Below are 25391 nucleotides of genomic sequence, written 5' to 3' on the forward strand. Positions count from 1 at the left end.
CTGAAGTTTGAAGGTTGGAGCTTAAAGTATAATTTTAGATTCAAGCAGATAAGATGAACTTTTAGAAAAACCCCAGTTGAGGCCAGCAAGATTGCTAAGTGGGTAAAGGAATTTGCTGCCAAGCCTGTTTGACCCCTGGAACTCAACACAGTACAAATTGCCCCCTGACCTCCACAGGCACAATGGCATATGCATGCCCATATACATACAAAATGTCTGTTTAAAAAAAAAAAAAAAGAAAGAAAGAATGTCCAGTAACTAGAAAAAGGTGGGTATAAATTGTAACTAAGTTTTGGAAAGCAAGATCATTCTGATTACCTTTAAGCAAAGAGACTAGAATTTTTTCCAGGGCCTTATAAAGACCAACTGGTAAGTAGCATTTTCCTCAACAGGTTTAGTCAGTCAGTTAGTTGATTCTTTTGTCTGTTTTCAGAACAACATTTATAGAAAAGGTTATAATTTTGTACATCTCCCACATTTATTTTACAAGGCTTGTTTGTCCTTTAAATATAAAGCTCTCTTACCTTTGTCCAAGATACTGCCTTTGGATTGCATCATACTGGGTAAACCTAAAACAACAGTTTTCCTGTCTTGCTGCAGCAGCCACACCTTTAAAAATGGAAGTTTCCAATTCCCCACAAGGCTTTCCACATTACCCTAACCTGCCGTCTGTCACATGTCACCTTTCATATGCTAGCCCTCCTATTCACACGTGTTCTGGTTCAGTTTCAAGGCATGTGTTTCTAAATTACTGTATACCCTCTTTTCTGTAAACACCTGATCAGTTTACAGCTTACTTGCCCAAGGCAGCACAGCTAGCCTGCCATGTTATCACTGCACTTTCCCCTTTTAATACTGCTCTTTGGGCCTTCAATAGCACCATGAAAGCAGGAACCCTGTCTGTCAGTCTGGTTGACTACTATACCCTTGGTGTGTATCATGCTTAGCACAAACAGTGTCTAGTAAGGATGAATGAAAGCATGCACTATCAACTAATTTCTTTCTGTAGCCCCTTTTGAAGAGAAAACATTCAAATTCTTTTTATTTGTTTATTTGTTTATTTTGGTTAGGATAGGTTCATGTAGCCTAGGCTGGCCTCCAGTTTGCTTTGTTGCTGAGAATGACCTTGAACTCCTGACTCTCCTGTTCAGCGTCCTGGGTGCTAGGATTATAGGCACACACCACCATAACCTGGCTCTATGCAGAAATTTCTGTTAAACTGCCTTCCCTCTTACCCTTTACCTGTTTAAAATAATAATAATGAGCTTATAGTTGCATTTAGGAAAGCAGGTATTTGCTTAAAACTAACAGTCTTTGTTTAAGGATTAAATAATTTATTTTTAAGAAAACTTGGACTTCTGTTTCGCTAACTCTTCATATTACTTATTAATAACTTCTTCTTTAAGTTTCTCTGCGAGCAATCGCCTCTTTAGTAATGTTTGTTTCTCCTCTGCTGTCATTTCTGGCTTCTCTGTCATTTCCTTTAAAAAAAAACAAAAAAACAAAAAATTTGGCTACAATTAAAAATTAGCTTCATATGTCTAAAATTCTTAACATGCTTCAAAAGAACAAGAATTAAGGGCATTTTCAGTAAAACTTAAAAGTCAACGACCAAGTTTCTTAGCTCTCTTCTTGGAGAAGCACTGGGAAGCATGGGGTATGGACAGAACATTGCAAACATTTGAAATAGCTAAGGTAAGACAGACCACTGACCCTAAGGAACTCAGCATGGGAAGTCAACAAAAATGTATAATAAAATGATTATTTCTACCTCACAGAATTCTCATCTAAACTCTCCTGAGAGATTTAGCAGTTGTCACACTAGCAGATGGTTAATTTGAGTGGGTCAACCAACAAAATTCATTGGCGACTTTCTTGCACAAACTAAAAACTCTTCTCCTGCACAATCAACACCTTAAGGCTAGCCATACCTCCACCTCCCTGGTAGGCTTTCCTTTTTGGTCAGTATTCTGGATCTGTTTTGCTCTCATGTCCTTTCTCATGGACATCAGCTTATCTCTCTTCTGCTTGAGATAATGTTCTCGTTGCCGTAACTCTTCTGTTCCGAGTGCTGACAAATTCTGGTTCAGATAAGAGAAAGAACTGTCTGTATTCAAGTCCACACAACAAGTGACAAAGACATCTACTGGATCAGTTTTAAGTTCCAAGATCTAACAAAGACAAGTGTATAGCTCTGTATGGCCTTGCTTATAGTAAGTTAGCTTTTACTTACTGCTATTGGTCCTTCCATGCTCGAATGTTCTAAACCAGGAATCTTCAGACCTTTTTGTGGGAGGGAGGAAGTTTCAGGCAACAGCTCCATCTTTCTTGCCAAGGGTTGTACTGACTGATTAGCAAAATGCACTTTAACTTCTGGCAGTAAATAGTGAGACCAATTAAGATATTGTAACTTAAAGAACCACACTATTATGGAAAACAGACACTTCTTAATTGAAACATCACATAAATACCTCACAAATAATATCTTTGGTTTCCAAACTTGCTTCTAAGTATGTGACTGTACACTTAACAAAACTGATTTTCTGTCTTACAACATTAGTTGTCAACAACAATGACTTGTTTTCGATTATATACTGAAAATAGCTACCAATCACTAAGAAAATGTAACCATTTCTAAAGCAAAGAGAAACTTAGAAGCACATGAAATATAAGCATTCAGTACTTCAATAACTGTGCCATAAGGTATGATTGACATTCTAATTGCTTCTGTAGTCTATTTTCTATAAGAAAATTAGGTAATTTTTTTTGAAGCCTAACAAGATAACTCAAAAGTTAAATCTCTGACCACCAAGTATGATGACATATATGATTTTGATCCCAGGACCCACATGGAGGAAGGACAGAACCAACTCCTGCAAGTTGTTCTTGACTACATGCACATAAGTACACAGTGGTACATATATACATACACAGGTCTCTCAGCCTCTTAGTCTCTTGTGTATATCCACACACAAGTAAATCATCATTTTTGAGGGGGTGGGGTTTTGGAGATGGTTCCGTGGGAAAAGAGGTGTGAGAGAATGAGAACCCTATTTTGAATCCCACCCCCACCCCCACACACACACACACTCATTTAAAAAGCTAATCTTGGCAGAGGACATCAACCCCAGAGACAAATGGATCTCAGAGGACTGCCAGTCAGCCTCGGCAATCAGTTCTAGGATCAATGAAGAGACCCTATCTCAAACAATAAAGTGGAGAGCAACAGAGGAAGACACGACCTCTCAACCTCTGACCTCTAATGCTCATCCACATGAGTATTCACATATATGCACACAGACATATATAGGCCATACATGCACAACAAAAAATAAAAGATAAAAACATTTTTAATTTAAGTACATGGGCTATGAAAACAGTGAGACATGGAAAGACATACATTAAAATGATAGGAGTAAAATGGAAGACCATGGTACACATCTCAAAGGATTAATAATCCTGCCGGGTGTGTATAACCAGAAAAGGGTCACTGGTGTAATACACAGTAGCCTAAGTGCACTGCCAGGAAGGCTAGAGGAAACCCTCTGCAGGCCTCCAGGAAAAGACAAGCTAAAGCAGCACTTCCAAACAGTCTAGGCAGAGGCCACAGAACCTATGAGGTAAAACAAGTTGTTGTTAATATTCAGGTTATATTAGAACAGCCCTTCTTACTAGAGATTATTTTACTAAAGTAGTCTTGGCACCTCAAACATGGAGCCACAGAACTGGAGAAGGAAGGAGCTCACACACGTAAGCATCTCTATTCAACTCATGCACTTACTCAGCTTTGAATGTGTTAGATATGGACACACACTCTCCCAAGCTTCGAAGAGGAAAGTACGTAAAGCCAAAACACCTTTAGCTTCCCTGATTCTTAAAGAAAGGATTAGAAAGCCTGATGAAACATCAACCCCATCTCTGGCAACTCCATCAGTGAACAGATGCTACTATTTTAGTAGGAACCAAGAGAAGACAGGAACAAAAGGGCAAAAGATAAAAACCAAACACCTTGATTCTTTTAGAAGTAAGACTAGGGTCCCATCATTCTACATGAAGTGATCCCAAAAATCAGACACCCCAATTTTAAAAAGCCCTGAGAAATTAAAAAACATTACTTTTGAAATTATCTGCTACCTGTCTTGCTATTGATGGTAAACTATTTTTTGTGGTCTGTGATGCAATTTTGTCTTTTGTTATTTTTATTTATTTAGAGACAGGATCTCACTATGTACTGTCTGGCCTAGAACTCACTACGTAGACCCCACTAGCCTCAAACTCTCAGAGATTGGCCCCCCTCTACCTGGAGAGTGCTGGGATTAAAGAAGTGCACCACACCAGCTTGTTTTATGTTTTGAAACAGGGTGTCTGTCATGTGACACAGATTGGTCATGAGCTCTCCTATGGCCAAGGGTGGCTTTGCTGCCACCTCCTGAGTGCGGGGTAAAGATACGTGTTACTGCCCACCTGAGGTTTTCACTTAGGTCTACCAAGCGATATTCAAACCACATCAGACACAAGCTCTAAACAATATATGGGAGTGTGCAGAAACCCAAAATTAAATCTGGGTCACACATTAAACACAGGAAACCTTGTATATATGGTTCATATGAACTCATTTCAACTTAGGAACTAAATGAGAAAAAATGATCAGACATAATAAAAGCACCGAAGGGAACTTTATAAATGTGTTTCTGTTCTATATCCCTGACCAGTTTTAACCAAGATTACAGTTTCTTCAAAACCAATGAGTACTGTAAATAAACTAAGAAAAAGGGGAACTTTGACAATTGGACAAATGTCTACAATTCAAAAAGCCAGATTAAAGCCCCCTCCTGCCTGTAACCCTAGCACTCAGCAGGCTGAAGCAGTAGATCTCTGAGTCAAGGCCAGCCAGTACAGAAGAAAATAGTATTTTTTTTTTTTTTAACTATTTTGCTATACTAGAGTCAGGAGGCACATTTCACTACTTAGGAGCTCAGAACACTTTTGAAGTTACTTTCTTGAATTTATTATTTGGAAAAAAAATGAAAGATAAGGAAGGAACATGATGTCTACCTCACATTCTTTATCTTTTCAATTGAAAAAGATATTAAAAACCATAGAAACCTGTGAAAAAATAAAATGAAATCACAATCATGATTCAATTTCTGTTGCAGCTACCTGTTCTCCTATACAGTATAAGAAACTATTCAAGGTGGATGTGACACATACTGAACAAATTCATCTGCTAGCATCTCCTTTAAGGACATAATAACTCAACATCTAGAGAAATTGGCTGTTCCTTATTTTCCAGTTTTAACTTAAGGTAATTTTTTAAAGTAATTTTCAATATTAACCCTGGAGCTTCCAGCTCACAAATACAAATGTTACTATATGCTATTGAAATTGTACAAAGGCTGGAGGCTCCCTCAAAGAGAACTGTTTGTTACTCTCTGAGTTCCAAACTTCACTTAGAAATGTGGAAATGACATTCACTTTCAGCAGAGTATTTCTACCTGCAAACAAACCAAACTTGGAAAGAATTTTTAAGTTCCAAAGTCACCCAGTGTTCCAATGCTTTTGAGGATTAAATGTGTTCTGGAGTAAACATACTCTCAAGGTTTATGCATTAAAGTGCAGTACACCTCAAGCTTACCTGAGGGTGGCTGTACAAAATGTTCACCATCTCCTTGGGAATTACTCAGTTTTGCAGCTTCAGTAGTATACACTGGTGGTTCTTCCATTTTAGCCTCTGATGACTTCAGGATTCCATAACACAATTTAAAAAAGGGAAAAAAAATTAATGTTGACCAATCAATAGTTAAGGGATCCAAAGATGTTATTTAAAACATTACTATGCACTCAACTAGATAATGAACAGGTTTTCCCAGAATTTTAAACATGTTGGTAACATTTTATAGCTCCTATATTTTTTCTTTCTTTATTATTTTTTATTTTTTGACTTTTCAAGACAGGGTTTCTCTGTGTAAAAGCCCTGGCTGTCCTGGAACTCACTCTGTAGACCAGGCTAACCTTGAACTCACAGAGAACCTCCTGCCTCTGCCTCCCGAATGCTGGGATTAAAGGTGTGTGCCACCATGCCCAGCTAGCTCCTACTTCATTATTATTATTATTATTATTATTATTATTATTATTATTATTATTTTACTTATTTTGGTGTGTATTTTGCCTGCATGTATGTATGTATGTACACTGCATGCATGCCTAGTGCCCACAGAGATTGGGAGATCTGGAGATTTGGACAGCTGTGAGACACTGTGTGGGTGCTGGGAACTGACCCTGGGTCCTCTGGAAGAACAGCAAGTACTCTTAACTGCTGAGCCATCTCTCCAGTTCCTATACCTCCTACTTTTTGAGCCAAGTAATATTCTGTTTCAAATAATGCAGTACTAATGATAACCAATGCAGTGGGATTTAGGATGTAGAAAGAACTACGCTGAAGGTCACAATTGCTATTTCAACATAATAAAGGGGTCAAAAAAAAAACAAGGAAAGTAAAATTCTTCTCTTTTCTTTGAATACTGAAAACTGAGGGATTTATTTATTTGGTAGAGTGAGCATAGATGAATGAGAAAGAACTCTGAACAGTCCAAGGAGCTTTGTGGTGGTCTCAATGAGAATGGCCCCCAATGGGCTCCTGTCTGCATGCTTGGTTCCCAGTTGGTGAACTGTGTAGGAAGAATCAGGAGGTGTGGCCTTGTTATGGAGGTATCACTGGGCGGGGGAGGGACGTTGAGGCTTCTGCCTGATGCCTCGGGATAAAATATAAGCTCAGCTACTGCTCCAGCCCTGTGCCAATCTGCCTGCTGCCATGCTCCCCTCCATGATAGTTATGACTCTGAAACGGTAAGCAAGGTCCCAACTAAATACTCTTTTATAAGTTGCCTGGTTCATGGTGCCTCCTCGCAGCAATAGAGCAGTAATAAAGACTGTAACACAATTCTAAATGGTCTTTTAATAAAAAATCCCGGTGCCAGATATTGGAGTAAATGCTGAAAGATGGCGAAGACGAAGGAAAAGGCCACTGCCACGTCTCACCGCTAGGACTCAGCCTGAAAAGCCTTTCTAGCCGAAAGGCATTCCTCAGCCGAAAAGCTTTAGTTCCTGACTCCTCACGCCTTATATACCTTTCTCAGCCAACCGTATCACTTCCTTTTTAGTGCTGGGATTAAAGGCATTTGACTCCCAAGTATTGAGATTAACGGTGTGTGCACTGGGGTTCTTTCTGCAATGGCAGTGTTAATGTAGAGGGATGTAACTGGATAAGTGACATCTGTACCCACACTGCAACCCCACCCCAGGCTCAAAGGACCTGCTGGAAGGAAGAGGGGCAGAAAGAATGTAAGACCCTGAGGTGGGGGAGCGCTGTGGAGCCCGTCTCTGGACAGAGCATGGCTGCTGCACCCTGAACTCCCGCAGCTGTGTCAAGTCTTGCACAAAATCAAATCACTATTCCAGCATGCAGGAGGGAGAGGCTCGGGAGGCCCAGCCCGAGCTGAGGAGCTACCGACAGTGAGTGACTGCTAAGTGTCATTTCTCTTTTCCTGGTGGTGTAGAGATAAGGAGCCATGATTCAGAAAATAGCCCCACACCAATGCTCATGTAAACAACCCTAATTAAACTCAGTGGGTTATAAAACAGGCACGAAAGCGGGAGGGGGCTTCTTAGGAAGAGGCCATGGGGTGAAGACAGTCAAAATACATTACATACATGGATGAAACTGTCAGATAAAAATAAGGAATTGTTAAAAAGGGGAGGGTGGGAAGATGGCCCAGTTGGTAGTTACTGCCCATGACATGAGGACCGGAGTGCTCAGATCCCTAGAACAGCACATATAAAAGCCAGTGAGCATGGCAGCTAACCTTTGATACCTGCACACAAGATGGAGACGGTATTCCCTGAGCAAACTGGCTAAGCAGCCAGACTAGCCAAAACAACAGAATCTGGATTCAGCAAGAGACCCTGCCTCTATACAATGTGGAGAAATTGAGGGGCCACCTGACACTAACCTTGGACCTGCGCACATGTACACACACACACACACACACACACACACACACACACACACACACACGCACACACACAAACAGGCATACATTCTCACAAGGCACATCCAGTACCTGTTCCGACTAAAAGGAAAAGGTATTTTCCATCTTTTAAAAAAGGATAAAAAGTAAAATATAAATACTTTGACTTGCTAAGAGGATATGACTACTCTGAGGAGTTCTATAGAAACTTAAAAGTTAACAGTAAAAGACAAGTGTAAACTCAGCAAGAACGGGGCGATGCCAATAGGATATACTTCTGCTGCATTTATGTCCCGCAAGCACCTGCTTTTTTCGTTTCCTTTCTTCCTCCTGGTCATATTCTTCTTTTGATTTTCTGAAATACAAGAAAGTTAAAAATAAATCTGTTTTGTTTTGTTTTTTGAGACAGGGTCTCATTATGTATCCCTGGCTGTCCTAGAACTCACTCTGTAGACCAGGCTGGCCTCCAACTCACAGAGATCAACCCTCTGCCTCCCAAGCACTGGGATTAAAGGTGTGCACCACCCACCCAACTAAAGAGTAAATTTCTTCATCATCAAAGAACAAATATGCAGCATGTTACCCTGACATTATTACAGTCTGGACAAGACGTTTCACCAGAGATATAGAACAATCATCTCTACAAACCTGCTCTACAGTCACCTCTAACAGACAGCAAAATAGAGCTATTAATAGACTGTATGGGTTTACCTAGTGAACCCTGGTTGAACAACAATCAACAGATTTGAAATCCTAAACCTTTTTTTTTTTAAAGTTAGCATACAAATGAGTGATCTAAACCCACATTTTAATGGCAAACTCCACAGGAAAGACTCATTCTGGCCAGGAGTGGTGAGCAGATGCTTATAAATCCAATACTTGGAAGGTAGAGGCAGGAGGTTCAGGAATTTAAGGTCATCCTCAGCTACATAATGAATTCAAGGCAAACCTGAACTATAGAAGATGCTGTTTCAAAAACAAAAACAAACTTTGAATCTCTTTGAAATGCTGTGGAATACTGCTTTTGTACACTGGTTTAATAAAATGCTGATTGGCCAGTAGCCAGGCAGGAAGTATAGGTGGGATAAGCAGAAAAGGAAAATTCTGGGAAGAGGAAGGCTTAGTCAGGAGACGCCAGCCTGCCGTCTAGGGAGCAGCAGGTAATGGCATACAGGTAAAGCCATGGAACACGTGGCGACATATAGATTAACAGAAATGGGCTGAGTTTAAGTGTAAGAGCTAGTCAGTAGTTAGCCTGAGCTAATGACTGAGCAGTTTTAATTAATATAAGCCTCTGTGTGTTTACTTGGGGGATGCGAGTGGGAGAGATCTGTCCCAATTGCCAGCAGGCTGGGACACAGGAAATCTTCCGATTACATGGAAATGTTACCTCCTTCCTGACAGGACTGTCCCCTCATTCTGGCCTGTCCAGTGGTGTCTGAGCTGTCCCAACAAAGTTGTCCTGCTGCCCATCAATCTCTTTAAGCAGTTCAGAGGCACTCTGACCAGGAAACAGCTGAGGCCAACTATCTTACATGCCCATAGCTAAGCTTTAAAAATTAAAAATCTAAAAGTACCAAAAATGGTTTGTGCTATGTCAGCCCCAGTGGGAAGAGCCTTAACCACGCTGAGAAGAGTTAGGAACTAGCCACAGTAAGGGAAGAAGAAAGGTTGCAGGAGACACTTCTGGACAGTTCCAGGGCAACCAGTCCAAATTACCAGTCCTCAACACAAATATCCTTCCCTTTGCACACATATGCCCCACCACAGGGCAGGATCTGTCAGTAAAGGGCTGTGTCCACCACCTACACTTCCGCTTCAGTCTCTACAACCACCCACATCCCCTAAAATTAGGCATTAAGCCTTGGACTCCTGTCATAGTTTCCCACTAGGTCCATCTTTCTAAACAGTGACTACAGACTTCCTTTTCCTCTAAGTCAAGCACATTCTCACAGATTAAAAAGTACATGCTACTATGACTCCTCCCTTCCAAAGCTCCCACAGGAACCAGGGGTAATGGCTTCAAGGGGAAAATAATAGCTAACCTTTTTTTGGTTAAAGGGCAGCACACCTCATGCCAAGCATCTGGTTGAGATGGGAAGAGGTGATCGGCAAGATACTTATCAAGATCAATACAGCCGGGCGTTGGTGGCGCACGCCTTTAATCCCAGCACTTGGGAGGCAGAGCCAGGTGGATCTCTGTGAGTTCGAGGCCAGCCTGGGCTACCAAGTGAGCTCCAGGAAAGGCGCAAAGCTACACAGAGAAACCCTGTCTCGAAAAACCAAAAAAAAAAAAAAAAAAAAAAAAAAAGATCAATACCTCCTCCTCTCCTCCCTTGTAGGTTACCTGTCACTCCTCTAATATCGAGACACAGCAGACAGGGAGAACTCTGCTCAGTTAGGACACACTCTTCCCTTCCCTAATCTGGGGAGTCTATTGCAGCTTTTTTTCCATTGGTGGCTAGTTCCTTCATCCTATGATAAAGGATGTGTGGGGTGAGGGTAGGGAAATCCTCTCAATTGGACTGATCCAGTATAAGTGATATGAAAATATTTTTCTACAATTAAATATAATACAAATTGGTCATCTAACATGAAAATCCAAACTGCTCTAAAATAAAAAGCTTTGCAAAGCACATCAACAGAATGCTCAAAAAGTGTTAAATTTGGTAATGTTTGGATTTCAGGTTTTCTGATTAGGGATGCTCAGCCTATCTGTGATCTGTGCAAGTATTCCAAAATCTGAGACACTTGGGTCTTAAGCATTTGGATCAGGGATACTTTAGCTGTGTATACATAGCTAAAAAAATAAAAAATAATTTTGTTAGTCCTGCTAGTCGGTCATATTTTCTAGTGAAAAGTTTATATCCATTCAGATCATATACAACACTATTAACATTTACTCAAAAGCAGTTGAAGCAGCTCACCTGAGGACCTCCCTCAGGATTTTCATCTCTTCCTGTTCAAGATCACTGACTACATCGGAGCCATCAGTTAAGCAGTCGGGTAACACACCTGTTCAAAACCAAACACCACATGGAAGACCATCAACTCAATTGAAAACACTTCTCACTATTCTGGTTCATCAGGTATAAATCAGTTTACAACTTATGACTTAAATTTTTTTTCAAGCCTTATCTTTTTAATTATCTTCTGTTTAACTTTCTCACATTTTAGGGACTAAGCCCCATAAAAACCAGTCACAATTTTAGCTAGAAGCATTTCACAGTAATAACTTGTATTGACTATCTAAAATAGCAATGAGTGGGACAATGTGAAACTCGGTAGTAAGGACCTGTAACTAGCATGCACGAGCCCTGGGCTCAAGTCTCAGCACCAAAAAGAAAAGAAAAGCTGGAGTGATGGAGCCATGGCTGTGCAGCTGAAGGCCCTTGCACCCTGCCTGATGACCTGAGTTTGAGTCCAGGGATCCACATAGTAGGAAGGGAACTCTACAGGTTGTCCTTGACATCCATATGCACATCATGTCACTCATGTCCTATCTATTTATATATCTATCTATTACTATATGTCTCTCACACAATTACTTAAACAATTTAGAACAAAACTTGAAAGAAACTATCACAATAAAAATAATAGATGTTACAGTCTTCCATTATCTCACATTATCTACTACTGATCTCACTTAGCCAGGGTTAATGAAATGCTTTTAAAGGTGAACTATAAGTGGGAAAGTTTACAAAACAAAATGGTGTTTTATTAAAGGTCTCCATTTGAACTACAATATAGTGAAAGGGCCTGTTACTATGTCAATGATAGCATGTGCTGAACAGTGGGGTATGAAGATCAATAATATGAAGACCAATAACACTATCTCTGGCCTTGATACATCTTTTCAGATATTGGCAATAGCTTTAAATCATGATTGTGCCAATTTCCACCCCTCACTTCCCCCAACACAAATTCACAGGAAGAAATTTAACTGTTGGTTTAATTTACTTATACAAGGGCTGGAGAGATGGCTCAGCCGTTAAAGGCTAGGCTCACAACCAAAAATAATTTACTTATACCTCCCTGACAAGGGAGGTTGGTGATGAGTGCTGTTCATGTCTATATTCTCTAGCACTAGCAGAATGTACCTTTATTTCACCTTCCATTTCTTTATTCAAATGTTCTTTAAAGTAGTTTTATTATTTGAATTCCCTTGATGCTAAACATTTTGGGCTAAACATTCTGTTGAGTTAACTGTAGTCATTTGTAAAGAAAGAGCAGGAAGATGAATTCACCCTTCACCCACGAGAAGAGTTAGACCTATAAACACATCATCTGAAGTGTAATTTTGCTCATTCAGAAGATATCAAATCATTCTCCTAGCAACTTTTCTAAGGAGAATTAAAAACAGGAACAACACAACAGCATGAAATTCTTTCAAATCATCAAAATGCACTTTCTCCAAATTATTTGATCAGATACAAACAAGAATCAAGAAAGCCTTTGAATTTTTCTTACAAGAAATAAAATTCACCAGTGGTGGTGCATACCAGCACTCAGGAGGCAGAAGCAGGTGGATCTCTGAGTTCGATGCCAGCCTGGTTCAAGTTCCAGGACAGCCAGGGTTACAGAGAAACCCTGTCTCGGAAAACAAAAGTGGGGGCGGGAGGGGGGGGGGGGGAGGAAGGAAATTTCCAAACATCTTGTTTTGAGCACAATATAAGTTCATAATTAAAGACCGCACTAAAAGTTTCAATGCATATGATAAAAGCTGGTTTAACTTCAGACACAGGGTAAACTGCCCTGTGCTGTGGACTGGCAGCAGCCACTATCCTATGTCACTCCTCTCTTCTCCAGTAAATCAAAGCTCTGTGCAGTCATCCGGCAGCATCGCATCAAGGTCAGATGCTCCCTCCCCTCAGCAGAGTGGTACTTGATTGAGTCAAGCTATCACAATGGTCTCATCCCCTTCTAGACAGTTTAAGAAAGGCCTGAGTGGAAGGCTCTTGGAGGGTTTGCACAAAATGTTATCTTGCTAACAAAAAGAAAAGCACACAGAAGGAAACATTCCTTTCCTCACAAAACACTGAGTCTTCACTGGAAGCAGAAAAAAAGAGGCAGGGAATGTCAGAAATAAAAATGGCAAGTGTCAGTGGCCTTGAAGACATCACCAAGCCACTAGGGCAACCAATTCTGGGCCTGTCTCCCTCGGGAAGACTGCCCAATCGTTTTACATCAACTTGACACAAGCTAGAGTTATCTGAAAGGAAGGAACCTCAGTTGAGACAATGCCTCCATAAGGTCCAGCTGTAGGGCATTTTCTTAATTAGTGATTGATGGAGGAGGGCCCAGCTCATTGTGGGTGGCGCCATCCCTGGGCTGGGTTCTAGAAAACAGGCTGAGCAAGCCATGGGGAGCAAGTCAGTAAGCGGATTACTCCATGGCCTTTGCATCAGCTCCTGCCGCTAGGTTCCTGCCCTGCTCGAGTTCCTGTCCTGACTTCCTTCAATGATGGACTATGATGCAGAAGTGTAAGCCAAATAAACCCTTTCCTCCCCATGTTGCTTTGGTCATGGTGTTTCATCACAGCAACTGTAACCTAACTAATAAAACAGAGACTGTAATGTCTAACTGCTTATGTCATTTTCATTGGGATATTCTATTATTGGCAATCTGAAGCATACAGCTTATATACAAGCTGCAGAAGTGTATGTGTGTGTATATATAAACTGAAAAACTAGAGTCCACTGGTCAAGTTCACTATTTCTTTTATCAAGCCTTATCCTCTCAAAACAAGTTTTACAAACACAAAGCAATATCTATCCCACAGACCAGATGAAAGCTAGTTTCAGGAATTCGAGAAGAGAAGACTTTCCAGAATAAAGCACAGCAGTAAAAGAACAAAAAAGAAGCTCTTCCAATTTTATCTACTTTAAAGGTACCCCATTGTATTGTCCTCTTCAGGGTCAGGGTGGCTTTCTATCTTCCCTACAGACAACTCTATGACCCGCTGTAAAAAGCAGCTCAGCTCTAAAGCACGCCAAGCCAGTGGCTGTTTAAAGAGCAAGGCTCAGCTCACACAGCCAATCAAGATCTACAGCATTCTGATATCAGTCTCATAGCAGCAGAAGCTACTTGTTGGGGCTGGTAGGATGGCTCAGTGGGTAAAGGAGCTTGCCGCCAATCCTGATGACCTATGTTTGATTCCTAGGACCCATTCCTGAAAAGCTGACCACCCTCTGACCACCACATGTGCACATGGCACACATGCGCCTCCCCTCAACATAAACACAAGCCCTGTTTATTGCACATGCCACACCCTTAAGGGCGAACAGCACAACTGAAATGCTGCTCCCACACCTTCGAGAAACAACCAAATGGCAAATCTTGCTGCCAGATTAGTCAAGTACTGGTCCTTGTGGCCCAAGACCAGCAGCTCCAGCAACAGCTGGGAACCTGTCAAAGATGCAGAGGATCAGGTCCCACCCAAGACCCACTAGGGCATAAACTGGAGCCTACCAGTTGACTCCAGTGCATACGGAGTCTGAAAAACATTTCCTTCTAAGGTCTTAATTGTGACAAGCCAGAGGAGTAGTTCCCTGTCCTCAACAGTAACCATAGCCACTCAAAACACTAAACTAACACATGGCCTGACAGAAAAGCAGGCCTCAAAAAACTAAAGCATCAGTAAATTCTTGTTTTCTTCAGTTGAAATGTCACATGCCAAATTACTAAATTTACATCCTTAAATCTCTTACACTAGCCAAAGACTTTCAAATGTGAAATAATGCAGAAAAGGTAATTACATTTAAGATGGTTAGAATAATTAAAAAAAAAAAAAAAACCAAACCCTGCACTTGGTACTCAGATTGCTAACGTCAGCGCTTTACCATTCCTCTCCTGGATTATTCGGATGGCTTGAAGCTGCATCTCAATGTTCTTCTGGACCATCATTGCTTTAAAGATAGTAAAATCCTCTGCTGCCAACACGGGCTGCAAAATGGCCTGTGGGAGGAAGTCCGCAGGTTAGATGAAGACTCGAGGTTGAAACTATTTGCCCCTCATTCAAATCACCATTTGCACTGAAAAGCAGCACATTAATTCATGCTGCATCAGTACCATGGTTAGATGCCTCAAGTGGACAATCTTAAGATAAAAAACAGCTGGCCTCAAACTCCTAATTCTCCCACCTTAGCCTCCCAAGTGTTGGGTTGCAGGGTGTGTAGCTATACCCTGCCAAGATTTTTTTAAAGCCTTTAAAATAGGGTTCTCAGAGCTAATTCACTCAACCTCTAGTCCCCCAGGGGTCAGAAAGGGCTGCCTCCTTTCCCAGCCAGTGTTAAATTGGAAACAACACAGCAGTCTGGCTTGTTTTTCTAAAGTTATCACCTCAGGATCTGGGCTTGTTTTCAGTGCAAATGGTACCTATCTGGTTTATATCCTATCTCCTGAAATTTATTTTGGGTTTAATAATTATTCAAGAACTGAAAAATTGTCCCTTAATTAAAGTACCAAGTTAAGCCAGGTGGTAGTGGCGTACACCTTTAGTCCCAGGATCCAGGAGGCAGAGGTAACAGATCTCTATGAGTTCAAGGCCTGTCAGGTCTACAGTGTGAGTTCCAGGACAGCCAGGGCTACACAGAGAAACCTTGTCTCAAAAAAAAAAAAATTAAAAATTAAAAAAAAAAAATGTACCCAAGATAAACTGACAAAAAAATGGAGTCTTACAGGTAAAAAATTATATGTTAGAGATGGTTGGGAATTATGAAAAGTCAAAACCTAAAAGTATAATAAATGAAGACTGAAGTGGGACTGGAGCAGTGGCTCAGATGTTCGGAGCACTGTCCTTGCAAAGGACCCACATTCAATTCCCGGCACCCACATGGTGGCTCACAACTATCTCGGCAACCCTAGTCTCAGGGGATCTGATAACCTCTTCTGGCCTCTGAGGGCACCAGGCACACATGGTACACAGACAGACATACAGGCAAAACACCCTTATTCCTAAAATAAAAATAAATAAATGTTTAATATAATAAAGGTATCTACCATTAACATAACTATTTCACTAACTATTAGTAATGTTACATATAGCCAAGAACAAACCAATTTCCAATTAATAAGCAGAATAAGATTTGAAATGCATGGAAACCCAAAGGAAACACTTAGGTCTTATCAGAATTTAATTTCCAGCTCTACCTAAGATGAATGGAAAAGCTGGCCACACAACACCATGCAGAGGTAACCAAGAGTGTGCTGTTTACTAGAAGGCAATGGCAATATTCTTACCAAGAACATCTTGACCAGAGCCTTCACCAAAAAATTCCACTTGAAAGGGATGAGTCCCTCCCCCAGCAACCAGCTCATACTTTAGATGTACAGCAGATCAAAATAAAAGGCAAGAACAGTTCTCAGTGACATCTAAAAGTAGTGTGCTATAAAGAAAAAGGTACAGTACTTCCTTAAATTCTGTCTGGGGTCCCGGGAAATGGCAAACATTAGCTTTGTACTGAAACCGTATGGGCAGCTCCTGTCTGAATCCCCTTTGGGGGTTATTCCACCACATAATAAGTCATGGGGCTTCCTGGCCTATTAATGACACTAAGTACTTTATCCTCACCAGCAAACCTTTAAAATGACATTGCTATTCTGTTTTATTTTTGGCTTTTTGAGACAGGGTCTCACTCTGTAGCCTATTGGCCTCAAACTCAATTGTAACCTCCTGAGACAGAGTATTGGAATTACAGGTATGAGCCACAATACCCAACTATGGGCAATGCTATTTGTCAAACAATCTTTCTAGCAGCAAGTTGGAGATTGAACTTGTAGTTGTGATCTTTGACCCCTCTTAATAAATCCAAGAAAGAATAATTATTAACAAAGCATATTCTTGAGCTCTGTTTCAGATATAAAAAATTACAATCTTTACAGAATGAATGTCCACATACCTTCACAGATTCTTAAAACATTAAGGTTTCAGAAACATTGGCATATTAGAGAAGGAAAAGAGTCTTGATATCAAAAGCCTTCCTCCAATACAACTATAGGCACCGGTAGCCCTGTGGCCCTGGATAGTATTGAATCCTCAGCACCAACAAAAATAACTGTAACATTTATATAATACTTCATGGAGTCTAAGATTCTAGAGATTAGTAAAATAGGCCATTTTTTTTAATGTGTCACTTGGAAAAAACTACCAATTAAATAATAAGACTACCGATTACATAAAACATTCTTATTTAAGTATGTTCTGATGTATTCTCTGGGCTTAGAGGAATGGCCCAGCAGTCAAGAGGACCCAGACTCAACCCCAAACAGCCACCTAATGGCTCACAGCCATCTCTAAGTCCAGTTCCAGTGGATCAACACCCTCTTCTGACGTCTGCAGTCTCCACACACAAGGTACACAGACATACACACAAAATACAAATTTTAAAAACCACTTTTGCTTCTGAATAAAACAAATATAGTAACAACTGTCTCACAGAGTATTAAATGAATTAAGTAAAATTTTATGATCTGAAAAGTAAATGTAAGAGTAATTGTTCTGTTCCTTTTTAAAGTTTTATTTTTATTATTTGTAATTATGTGTCTGTGTGTGAGTACAGGGATCTTAAAGACTACAGAAGTGAGATCCCCCAGAGCTGGAGCCACAGCTGGCTGTGAACCACCTAATGGGAGTGCTGGGAACTGAAAGAACAGGGTGTGCTCTTAACTGCTGAGCTACCTCTCCTGCCCCAGGGTTCTGGTTCTTTAAACACTTGGTAAAATTGATAAACTGTTGACCCAGCTAAGAAAAAGCCAGTCTAGGGGGTTTGAGGCCAGCCTAGACTACTCAAGACTCTATCTCAAGAAAACAAGCCAGGCGGAGGTGGTGCACGCCTTTAATCCCAGCACTTGGGAGGCAGAGGCAGGCAGATCTCTGTGAGTTCGAGGGCAGCCTGGGCTACAGAGTGAGTTCCAGGAAAGGCGCAAACCCTGTCTTTAAAAACAAGAAAGAAAATAAAAGAAAGAAAGAAAGAAAGAGAGAGAGAGAGAGAGAGAGAGAGAGAGAGAGAGAGAGAGAGAGAGAAAGAAAGAGAGAAAGAAAAAGAAAACAAAAGTAAGCTAAATAAAAATCAGTTATCATCATACTTAAGAAGTCAGATGCAGCCGGGCTGTGGTGGCGCACGCCTTTAATCCCAGCACTCGGGAGGCAGAGGCAGGAGGATCTCTGTGAGTTCGAGGCCAGCCTGGTCTCCAAAGCGAGTTCCAGGAAAGGCGCAAAGCTACACAGAGAAACCCTGTCTCGAAAAACCAAAAAAAAAAAAAAAGAAGTCAGATGCTTTCCCATTATGTTAAGATATAAAAATAAATAAAAGGGGTTGTCACTTATTGATCTTATAAAACATAGACAAGATAATGGAGACACACACAGACAACTCTGCCCACCAACTTGATGACCATTTTGCCAAAACTCACACTGTGGTAATAAGGAATGACCAGATAAGCCTATTCATTACTAAAAGGTTAATCAGTAAATACAAAGTCAAGATGGGTTTACAGGTAAAATCTACCTAACATTTGAAAGAGAAATTAGACTACTTCTCTATAGTCTCTCCTAGAGTACTGAGGCAGAGAGAATACGTATTAACTCTTTTCCTGAGGCCAATACTCCCTAATTCCAAATTCAGACAAAGACTTTAAAAGGAAAACTAAAGAAAGGTCAGAGATGCAAAAATGCCCAAAAGAATTTTAGCAAACTTAGTTCAACAATGTATAAAAAGAATTACATAGCATGACAAACTGGAAATTTTTCCAATAATTCAAAGTGGATTCAGCATTTAAAAATAACTCACTATATCAGCTACCAACAGACTACAGGCTACCATTTGACCCTATCAATAAACATAGAAAAGAGCCTTTGACAAAAATCTAATAAGCAATCACATTTTAAAAACATAAAAAAAAAAAATTAGCCAGGCGATCATGGTGCACACCTTTAATCCCAGCACGTGAGGCAGAGACAGGTGGATCTCTGTGACTTCAAGGTCAGCCTGGTCTACAGAGCAAGTTCTAAAATAGCCAGAACTACACAGAGAAATCCTGTCTCAAAAAACAAACAAACAAACAAACACTTTTCAGCAAATGGGAATGGACAGGAATTTCCTCACCCTTGTAAAGATCATCTATTTTCATTTTTTTTTAAAAAAAACGTATGTGTGTGTGCCTGTGTAAATTCATGTGTATCACACGCACACAGGTGCCTGTGGAGGCTCACAAGAAGATGGCTCATATGCCCTGCCACTGGATTTACAGACAGCTGTGAGCCACTCACTCTGTGAATGATAGGAACCAAGCCTGGGTCCTCTGCAAAAGCAGTAAATGCTCTTAACTGCTGAGCTATCTCTCCAGGACCCAAGACAACCCAATACAAGGGTTATTGGTAAATGCCTGTGACCCCAACTCTTGGGAAGTACAGGCAGGACAATAAGGAGTTCAAGGCCAGTCTGGGCTACATAGTGGGTTTGAAATCAACCCAGACTACTCAAGACCCCTACCTCAAGGGACAAGGATAAATAAAGACCTCAGTTAAGGTCACACTTAAGAAACTAGAATCTTTCCCACTAAGATCAGCAATGAGGGCAAGATGACACCTCACAATCCCCACGAAACACTGTATACAAGTCCTGGCTAATGGAAGAAGTTGGGTTTTGGGTTTGGGGTTTTTTTTGTTTTGTTTTGTTTTACCAACTGGAAAGGAAATAAAAACTCTTTTTGCTTGGGGCTGGAGAGATGGCTCAGCAGTTAAGAGCACTTACTGCTCTTCCAGAGGACCCAAGCTCAGTTCCCAGCATCCATCTATAACATCTGCAAACATCTGTAACTCCAGCTCTAGGAGCTGGACACCTCAGCCTCTGAGTACACTTGGAGTTAAGTGCACACATCCTCATGCCAAACACACAGGCCTACACATAAAATAAAAAGTTAAATCAAAAAGCTTTGTTCATAGATGACGACTGTAGAAAATATAAGGAAAAAAGTTATCTGTTTTGCAGGGTACCAACGATGAACAATTAGAATTTGAATTTCAAAATAGTAGCATTCATATTAACAACACAGAAAAGAAATGAGAAGAAACTAAACAAAATTATCTTCTCAAACTTTCTCTACTTGCAAACTCTTTTCAATATAAGATTTTAAGAAATGAAACATCTGTTCAATTTTCTGTAAACCTAAAATTGCTCTAAAATATTCTATTTTTATCTTAATTAACATTCATATAATAGTATTTATTGGGGCTGGAGAAATGGCTCAGAGGTTAAGAGCACCGACTGCTCTTCCAGAGGTCCTGAGTTCAATTCCCATACCCACATGGTGGCTCATAACCATCTGTAATGAGATCTGGTGCCCTCTTCTGTATACATAATAAATAAATAAACTTTAAAAAAATATTTAAAAAAAATAGTATTTATCATTATGTATGCTTTGGGAAATTAAATGGAAATACTATATTATATAATATACTCCATAGTGTTAGTTACTAAAAATAAGCATAATTTTCTCAAATTATTGTTGCTGTACAAGAAATGCTTCTACAATTATCAGTTTCCATCTGACAAAAGTAAAAGTTAAATCAACTAAAACATCAAAACAAAACAAATTTCTATTCTTTGCTATATTGAAGTCCCTGGCTTTGGCTGTATTAAACTTAGTTATAAACTATATATACTCACACACACACACACACAAAAATAAAAATAAAAAAATAAAAACCACAAGTTTTTCAAGTTCTACACAGCAGAAAAGCAAGCTGTTAAAAGGAGAGCTAGATAAAAGCACTCTCACAGAATCTGACAGCCTGAGTTTGCTCCCTGGAGCCCACATGGTGGGGGAGAGCTAACTCCACCAAGTTGTCTATGACCTCCACTCACACATGCGCACACACAAATTCAGAAGAAAAACTATCTGCTAGAGCCGTGCTTCGCAACCTTCCTACACTGCCAACCTTTAACACAGCTCCTCATGTTGTGTGATCCCAATCATAACAGGATTTTCGTTGCTACTTCATAACTGTAATTTTGCTACTGTTATAAATCATAATGTAAATAATCTGATATGTGACCCCCAACAGGGTCACAACTCCCAGGCTGAGGACTGCTGTACTAGAGGGATGTTCTTTTTCTGTTTGGTTTTGGTTTTTTTCAAGACAGGGTTTTCACTGTGTAACCCTGGCTGTCCTGGAACTTACTCTGTAGACCAGGCTGGCCTTGAACTTACAAGATCCATTTGCCTCTACCTCCAAGTGCTGGGATCAAGGTGTGTGCCACCACCACCTAGCTGCTTTTTTTATTTTTAAGAGGGATTATTTTTCTGATCTGTGTGTGTGTGTGGGGGGGGGGGGTGAGTGTGTATGTGGGTGTGTGTATTTACTATTATAACACCTCACCTGATGTCCTGTTTGCCACTCTTGTGGCTTTAATATATCAGAATGCCAAGCCTAATGATGACAAAATAAGGCAAAAGCATTCTGCAAGTCTCCTTCAGCAGTTCAATTCAATGAAAGCAGCAGCTAGTCTAGAGAATCAATACCAAGCCAATGGAAACAACAAATACCCCTAAACTACTCTTGCTTCTTGAGCTGGACTTTAGGCACCCCAGATTGGCATACTGGAATCCACATTCTAATTTTCATGTGTGAAAATGAAATTACTATAATGCAGTCAATAATGTGCTTCAAGATGCCTTTCGCGCACACTGACAGCCCAGCACTGATTCACCGCTGCCATTCAGCAGCTAGTGACTAAGAGCTTGTTCTAGAGAATAATGCTAACAAACCCATGACCCTGGCCTGTCAGCACAATGCTAATCAACCACCAAAATAGCTACAGCTAATTAAGAAGTGCTTCAATTTACTCAGAGACGACTTAACACACAACAGGCATTATACTAAATGTTTGCTATACATTATCACTTAAGCTTCACGAAACCCTTTAAAGGGAATACTACTGCTTTTATACGAATGTGCAAATTTTGTGTCCTGAATCTTTCAATACTGGCTGAAAGATGATGAGCAAAGACTGGTTTGCAGTTATACATTTTTGATTCCTTTGGGCTAAGAAAGGGACAGTGGAGTGTTGGGAAGAGGACTGTTGTAGTGGGTAGCTGTTCCAGCTTTGACCTGGAAGTACTACCCCTAATGAGGTTTCTGGTAACTGCTGTGCCTACTTATGACGTGCCCCTGGGGCGGAGCTGAGACAGGAGCCCTTAAGACCTGAGATCTGGATGTGCTGGCTCTCATGGTTCCTGGTGATCCTGGATGCTGGATGGTAGACCAAGCGGAGTCTCCAGAGAACCCAGCTGGACTGCACCTAACCTCTCCCAGATCCTGTAACCAACCCTTTTACTGGCTGTAAGTTACCCCCTAATAAACCTCCTTTTTAACTACGTGGAGTTGCCTTAATAATTTCCCCCAACAGGCTGTTAGTATTTGGAGTAAGGAATGGTACAAAGAAAGCCAGGTGCACGTGTGCTCGAGAGGGCCTGAAGACGACAGGACTGACAACAGGGCAGCAGCAGCAGCAGCAGCAGCAGCAGCAGCAGCGTCCTCACAGGCATCCCCACGACCACCCTGCTACAGGAAGCAAAGGGAGCTTTTCAGATCTCCATGTGGATAAGAGTGACAGCCCCCTGCTGAGCCAAGCAAGGCTTCAAGGCGGACTGCCTGGACTGTAAGTTTGTCCTCCTACTGATGTGGCTGCAGACCTGGGAGCAGCTGTGTACTATTTCTCTGCTTTAGTTTCTTCACTGATAGGTGGAAGCTAAATGGTACCAAGAAGATAAAGTGAGTAACACCAATAAAATGTCTAAAACATCAGTTAGGGAATTGAGGAAGGTGGTTCACCCTTGTAATCTCAGAACCTGGGAGGGTAAACAGAAGCTTCTAAGTTCAAGACCAACCCAGGCTACACTGAGTTTGAGGCTGGCCTGGGTTACACAGCAAGTCCCTGTCTCAAAATAAATAAAATGAAAACACCTTTAAAAAGCATATCAATTCACAAGAACTCTCAATAAGCATTGTTTATAATATACCTATTAGCCACTCAGCCCAGTGGTGCAGAGCTAAAGAGACAATGAAACAGTTTCATGGAGGGTTAGAGAGATGGCTCAGCAGTTAAGAGCACTTGCATCTCCTGCACCCACATGGCAGCTCACAGCTAGCCCTAACTCCACTTCCAGGGGGATCCAAGGCCTCTTCTGGCCTTCATAGGTACCAGGCATGCACACAGTATACATACATCCATGTAGGTAAAGCACTCATACACAAAAATAAACAAAAACAGTTTCACAAGAAGTCCCAAAACCTAGAAACTGCATTTGCTAAAAACAGAAAAAAGGCAACTACAGAATTACCAGAGTCCTACAGAAATGAAACCATACCCAGATAAATTCTGTGATCTTAACAACTCTGAGACCAGGATGTTTGTTTTTAATTCCACCAGTTCACATTATTTCTTATGGTGGTTAAAAAATGAACACATCAGGTCAATGTTTTTACCTCACACAATGTCTACTTTGTTGATGTCTAATATCACAAATCTTATATCTCCACAATCAAACATACTAAATTTAAAGAAAGCCCTGGAAAAACATTAACAGAGTAACACAAAAGCTAAAACCTGTGATGTGCGTGTCTTTGCCAGAGGGGAGGTGCATGCTTCTTGAAACTGATCTTCATTAATTCCAATTTCTTTAAGGTAACTTTCTAACAGCTTTTCAACCTAAAAAGAAAAGGTTTAACTTTAATAATTTACATAGGAAAAATCCAAATGACATTCCACCTGGTTAGAATGCTCTTTGTAATTAACATAAACACTATTATATAAGACATGGAAGTAATGTCTTTCACCAATAAACTAACAACAAAAAATGTTTTTTTGCCAAGAATCACATGAAGTTTAATTTCCTCCACTAGAAATAGGCCAAGCTTACGAGGGTGAGCATGGTACAGCTCCTCTACCCACTGCCTTTTTAAAATACTCAGAGGCTCCTATAAGCAAGCAAAGCACAAGCACTTGCCTAGAGGCAACAGCTCAAGAATTGAATTTACAAATGAAAGATCCCCATAGCTACAATAAATCATTACTTAGAGTCTAAAACAGAAAAAATACAAAATCATTTGAAAAGATGCTCAGAAGAATTATGAGCCTGAGAACAGTTAGTGCTGCGGAGCAGGATGAACTGTGATCTCAAGAATTGCAATGGAGGCTGCACAGGTGGTCTGGCAGATAAGAGCATCTGTTGACATCCAGAAGACGCAGGTTCGATTACCAGCACCCACATGGTGGTTCACAACCATCCGTAACTCCAGTTACAAGGAACCCAACCCCCCTCTTTTGACCTCTGTGGCTCCAGACACATATATGGTGTACATGCACGCAGGCAAAACACCCATACACATAAAGTAAATAAACCTTAAGAAACAATTTTAAATAATTTTAATTTTAAAAAGCATTTTTTTTCATTAAAAAGGACAGGTATTATAAAATGCCTCTTTAAAAAAAAAAAAAAAAAAAAAGCCAGCCATTTAGTCCCAGCACTGGGGAGGCAGAGGCACATAAATCTCTGGGAGATCAAGGCCAACATGGTTTACATAGTGAGTTCCAGGCCAGCCAAGGCTGCATAGTGAGACCCCTATCTCAAACAAAACAAAACGAAAATAAATGGGAAAATACTCACTAGCTCTTTGTACTCCTGATGAATTTCTGTATAGGTCAATTTGCTTTCTTCTTCATCATCAAAAACTAAATTTATAAGAGAATAGGACAGTGTAAAAACAAAACATTTTCATTAAGTACAAATATAAAAATCTTACAAATGCACTTGCAGAAGCCTGTTCTTCCTTTCCACCATGTGGGTTGTGGGATGAGACTCAGGAGCCATCTCCCCAGGTCCTTTATTTTAACATTTATGTACTTGCACTTGCCACTTTATATTTTACTGTTAACACATGTGTCTTCTCTTGCTAGACTGTAAACTTCTCAAACATAGGATTTCTATCCCCAGTTTCTGGTCCCAGGTAACTCAATAAATATTGAAATGTTGACACCACAACGCTGTCTAGATGAGTCTTCATATTATCTGAAGTAGAGAACAGCACACTGACAGCCGCACCTCAGGGAAGTAGAAACGGTTACCCGGAGTGTTCCTGACGTTACTTCTCTGGACTCTGCACACATACATTCAATACAAATGCTACTTAAACTCTTTTCGGACAGTTCTGAAACCACATCACTGCAGCATGTCTGCAAGCCAACTTTGTCTCTCTGTAAAAGGGTACCATCAGCCGGGCGGTGGTGACACACGCCTTTAATCCCAGCACTTGGGGGCAGAGGCAGGTGCATCTCTGTGAGTTTGAGGCCAGCCTGGTCT

The 25391-nt window shown here is 40.6% G+C and overlaps 1 protein-coding gene across 1 annotated transcript in view; it reads right to left on the bottom strand.

Annotated features, from left to right (window-relative positions):
- Positions 1-1313: 1313 nt before the first annotated feature.
- The window catches only part of Cfap36 (cilia and flagella associated protein 36), a 25686-nt gene continuing 1608 nt past the window's right edge, over positions 1314-25391 (bottom strand). The window contains exons 2-10 of the mRNA XM_006998005.4: positions 24699-24763; positions 23639-23740; positions 14870-14984; positions 10955-11042; positions 8331-8382; positions 5636-5738; positions 2234-2373; positions 1932-2081; positions 1314-1481 (exon numbers count right to left, since the gene is read on the bottom strand). Coding sequence (XP_006998067.1) covers positions 1380-1481; positions 1932-2081; positions 2234-2373; positions 5636-5738; positions 8331-8382; positions 10955-11042; positions 14870-14984; positions 23639-23740; positions 24699-24763 — 917 coding nt within the window. The 3' untranslated portion in view covers positions 1314-1379. The remainder of the gene's footprint in view (positions 1482-1931; positions 2082-2233; positions 2374-5635; positions 5739-8330; positions 8383-10954; positions 11043-14869; positions 14985-23638; positions 23741-24698; positions 24764-25391) is intronic.

This window comes from Peromyscus maniculatus, chromosome 10 (genome assembly GCF_049852395.1).
Source record: "Peromyscus maniculatus bairdii isolate BWxNUB_F1_BW_parent chromosome 10, HU_Pman_BW_mat_3.1, whole genome shotgun sequence".
In the NCBI taxonomy this organism is placed as follows: Eukaryota; Metazoa; Chordata; class Mammalia; order Rodentia; family Cricetidae; genus Peromyscus; species Peromyscus maniculatus.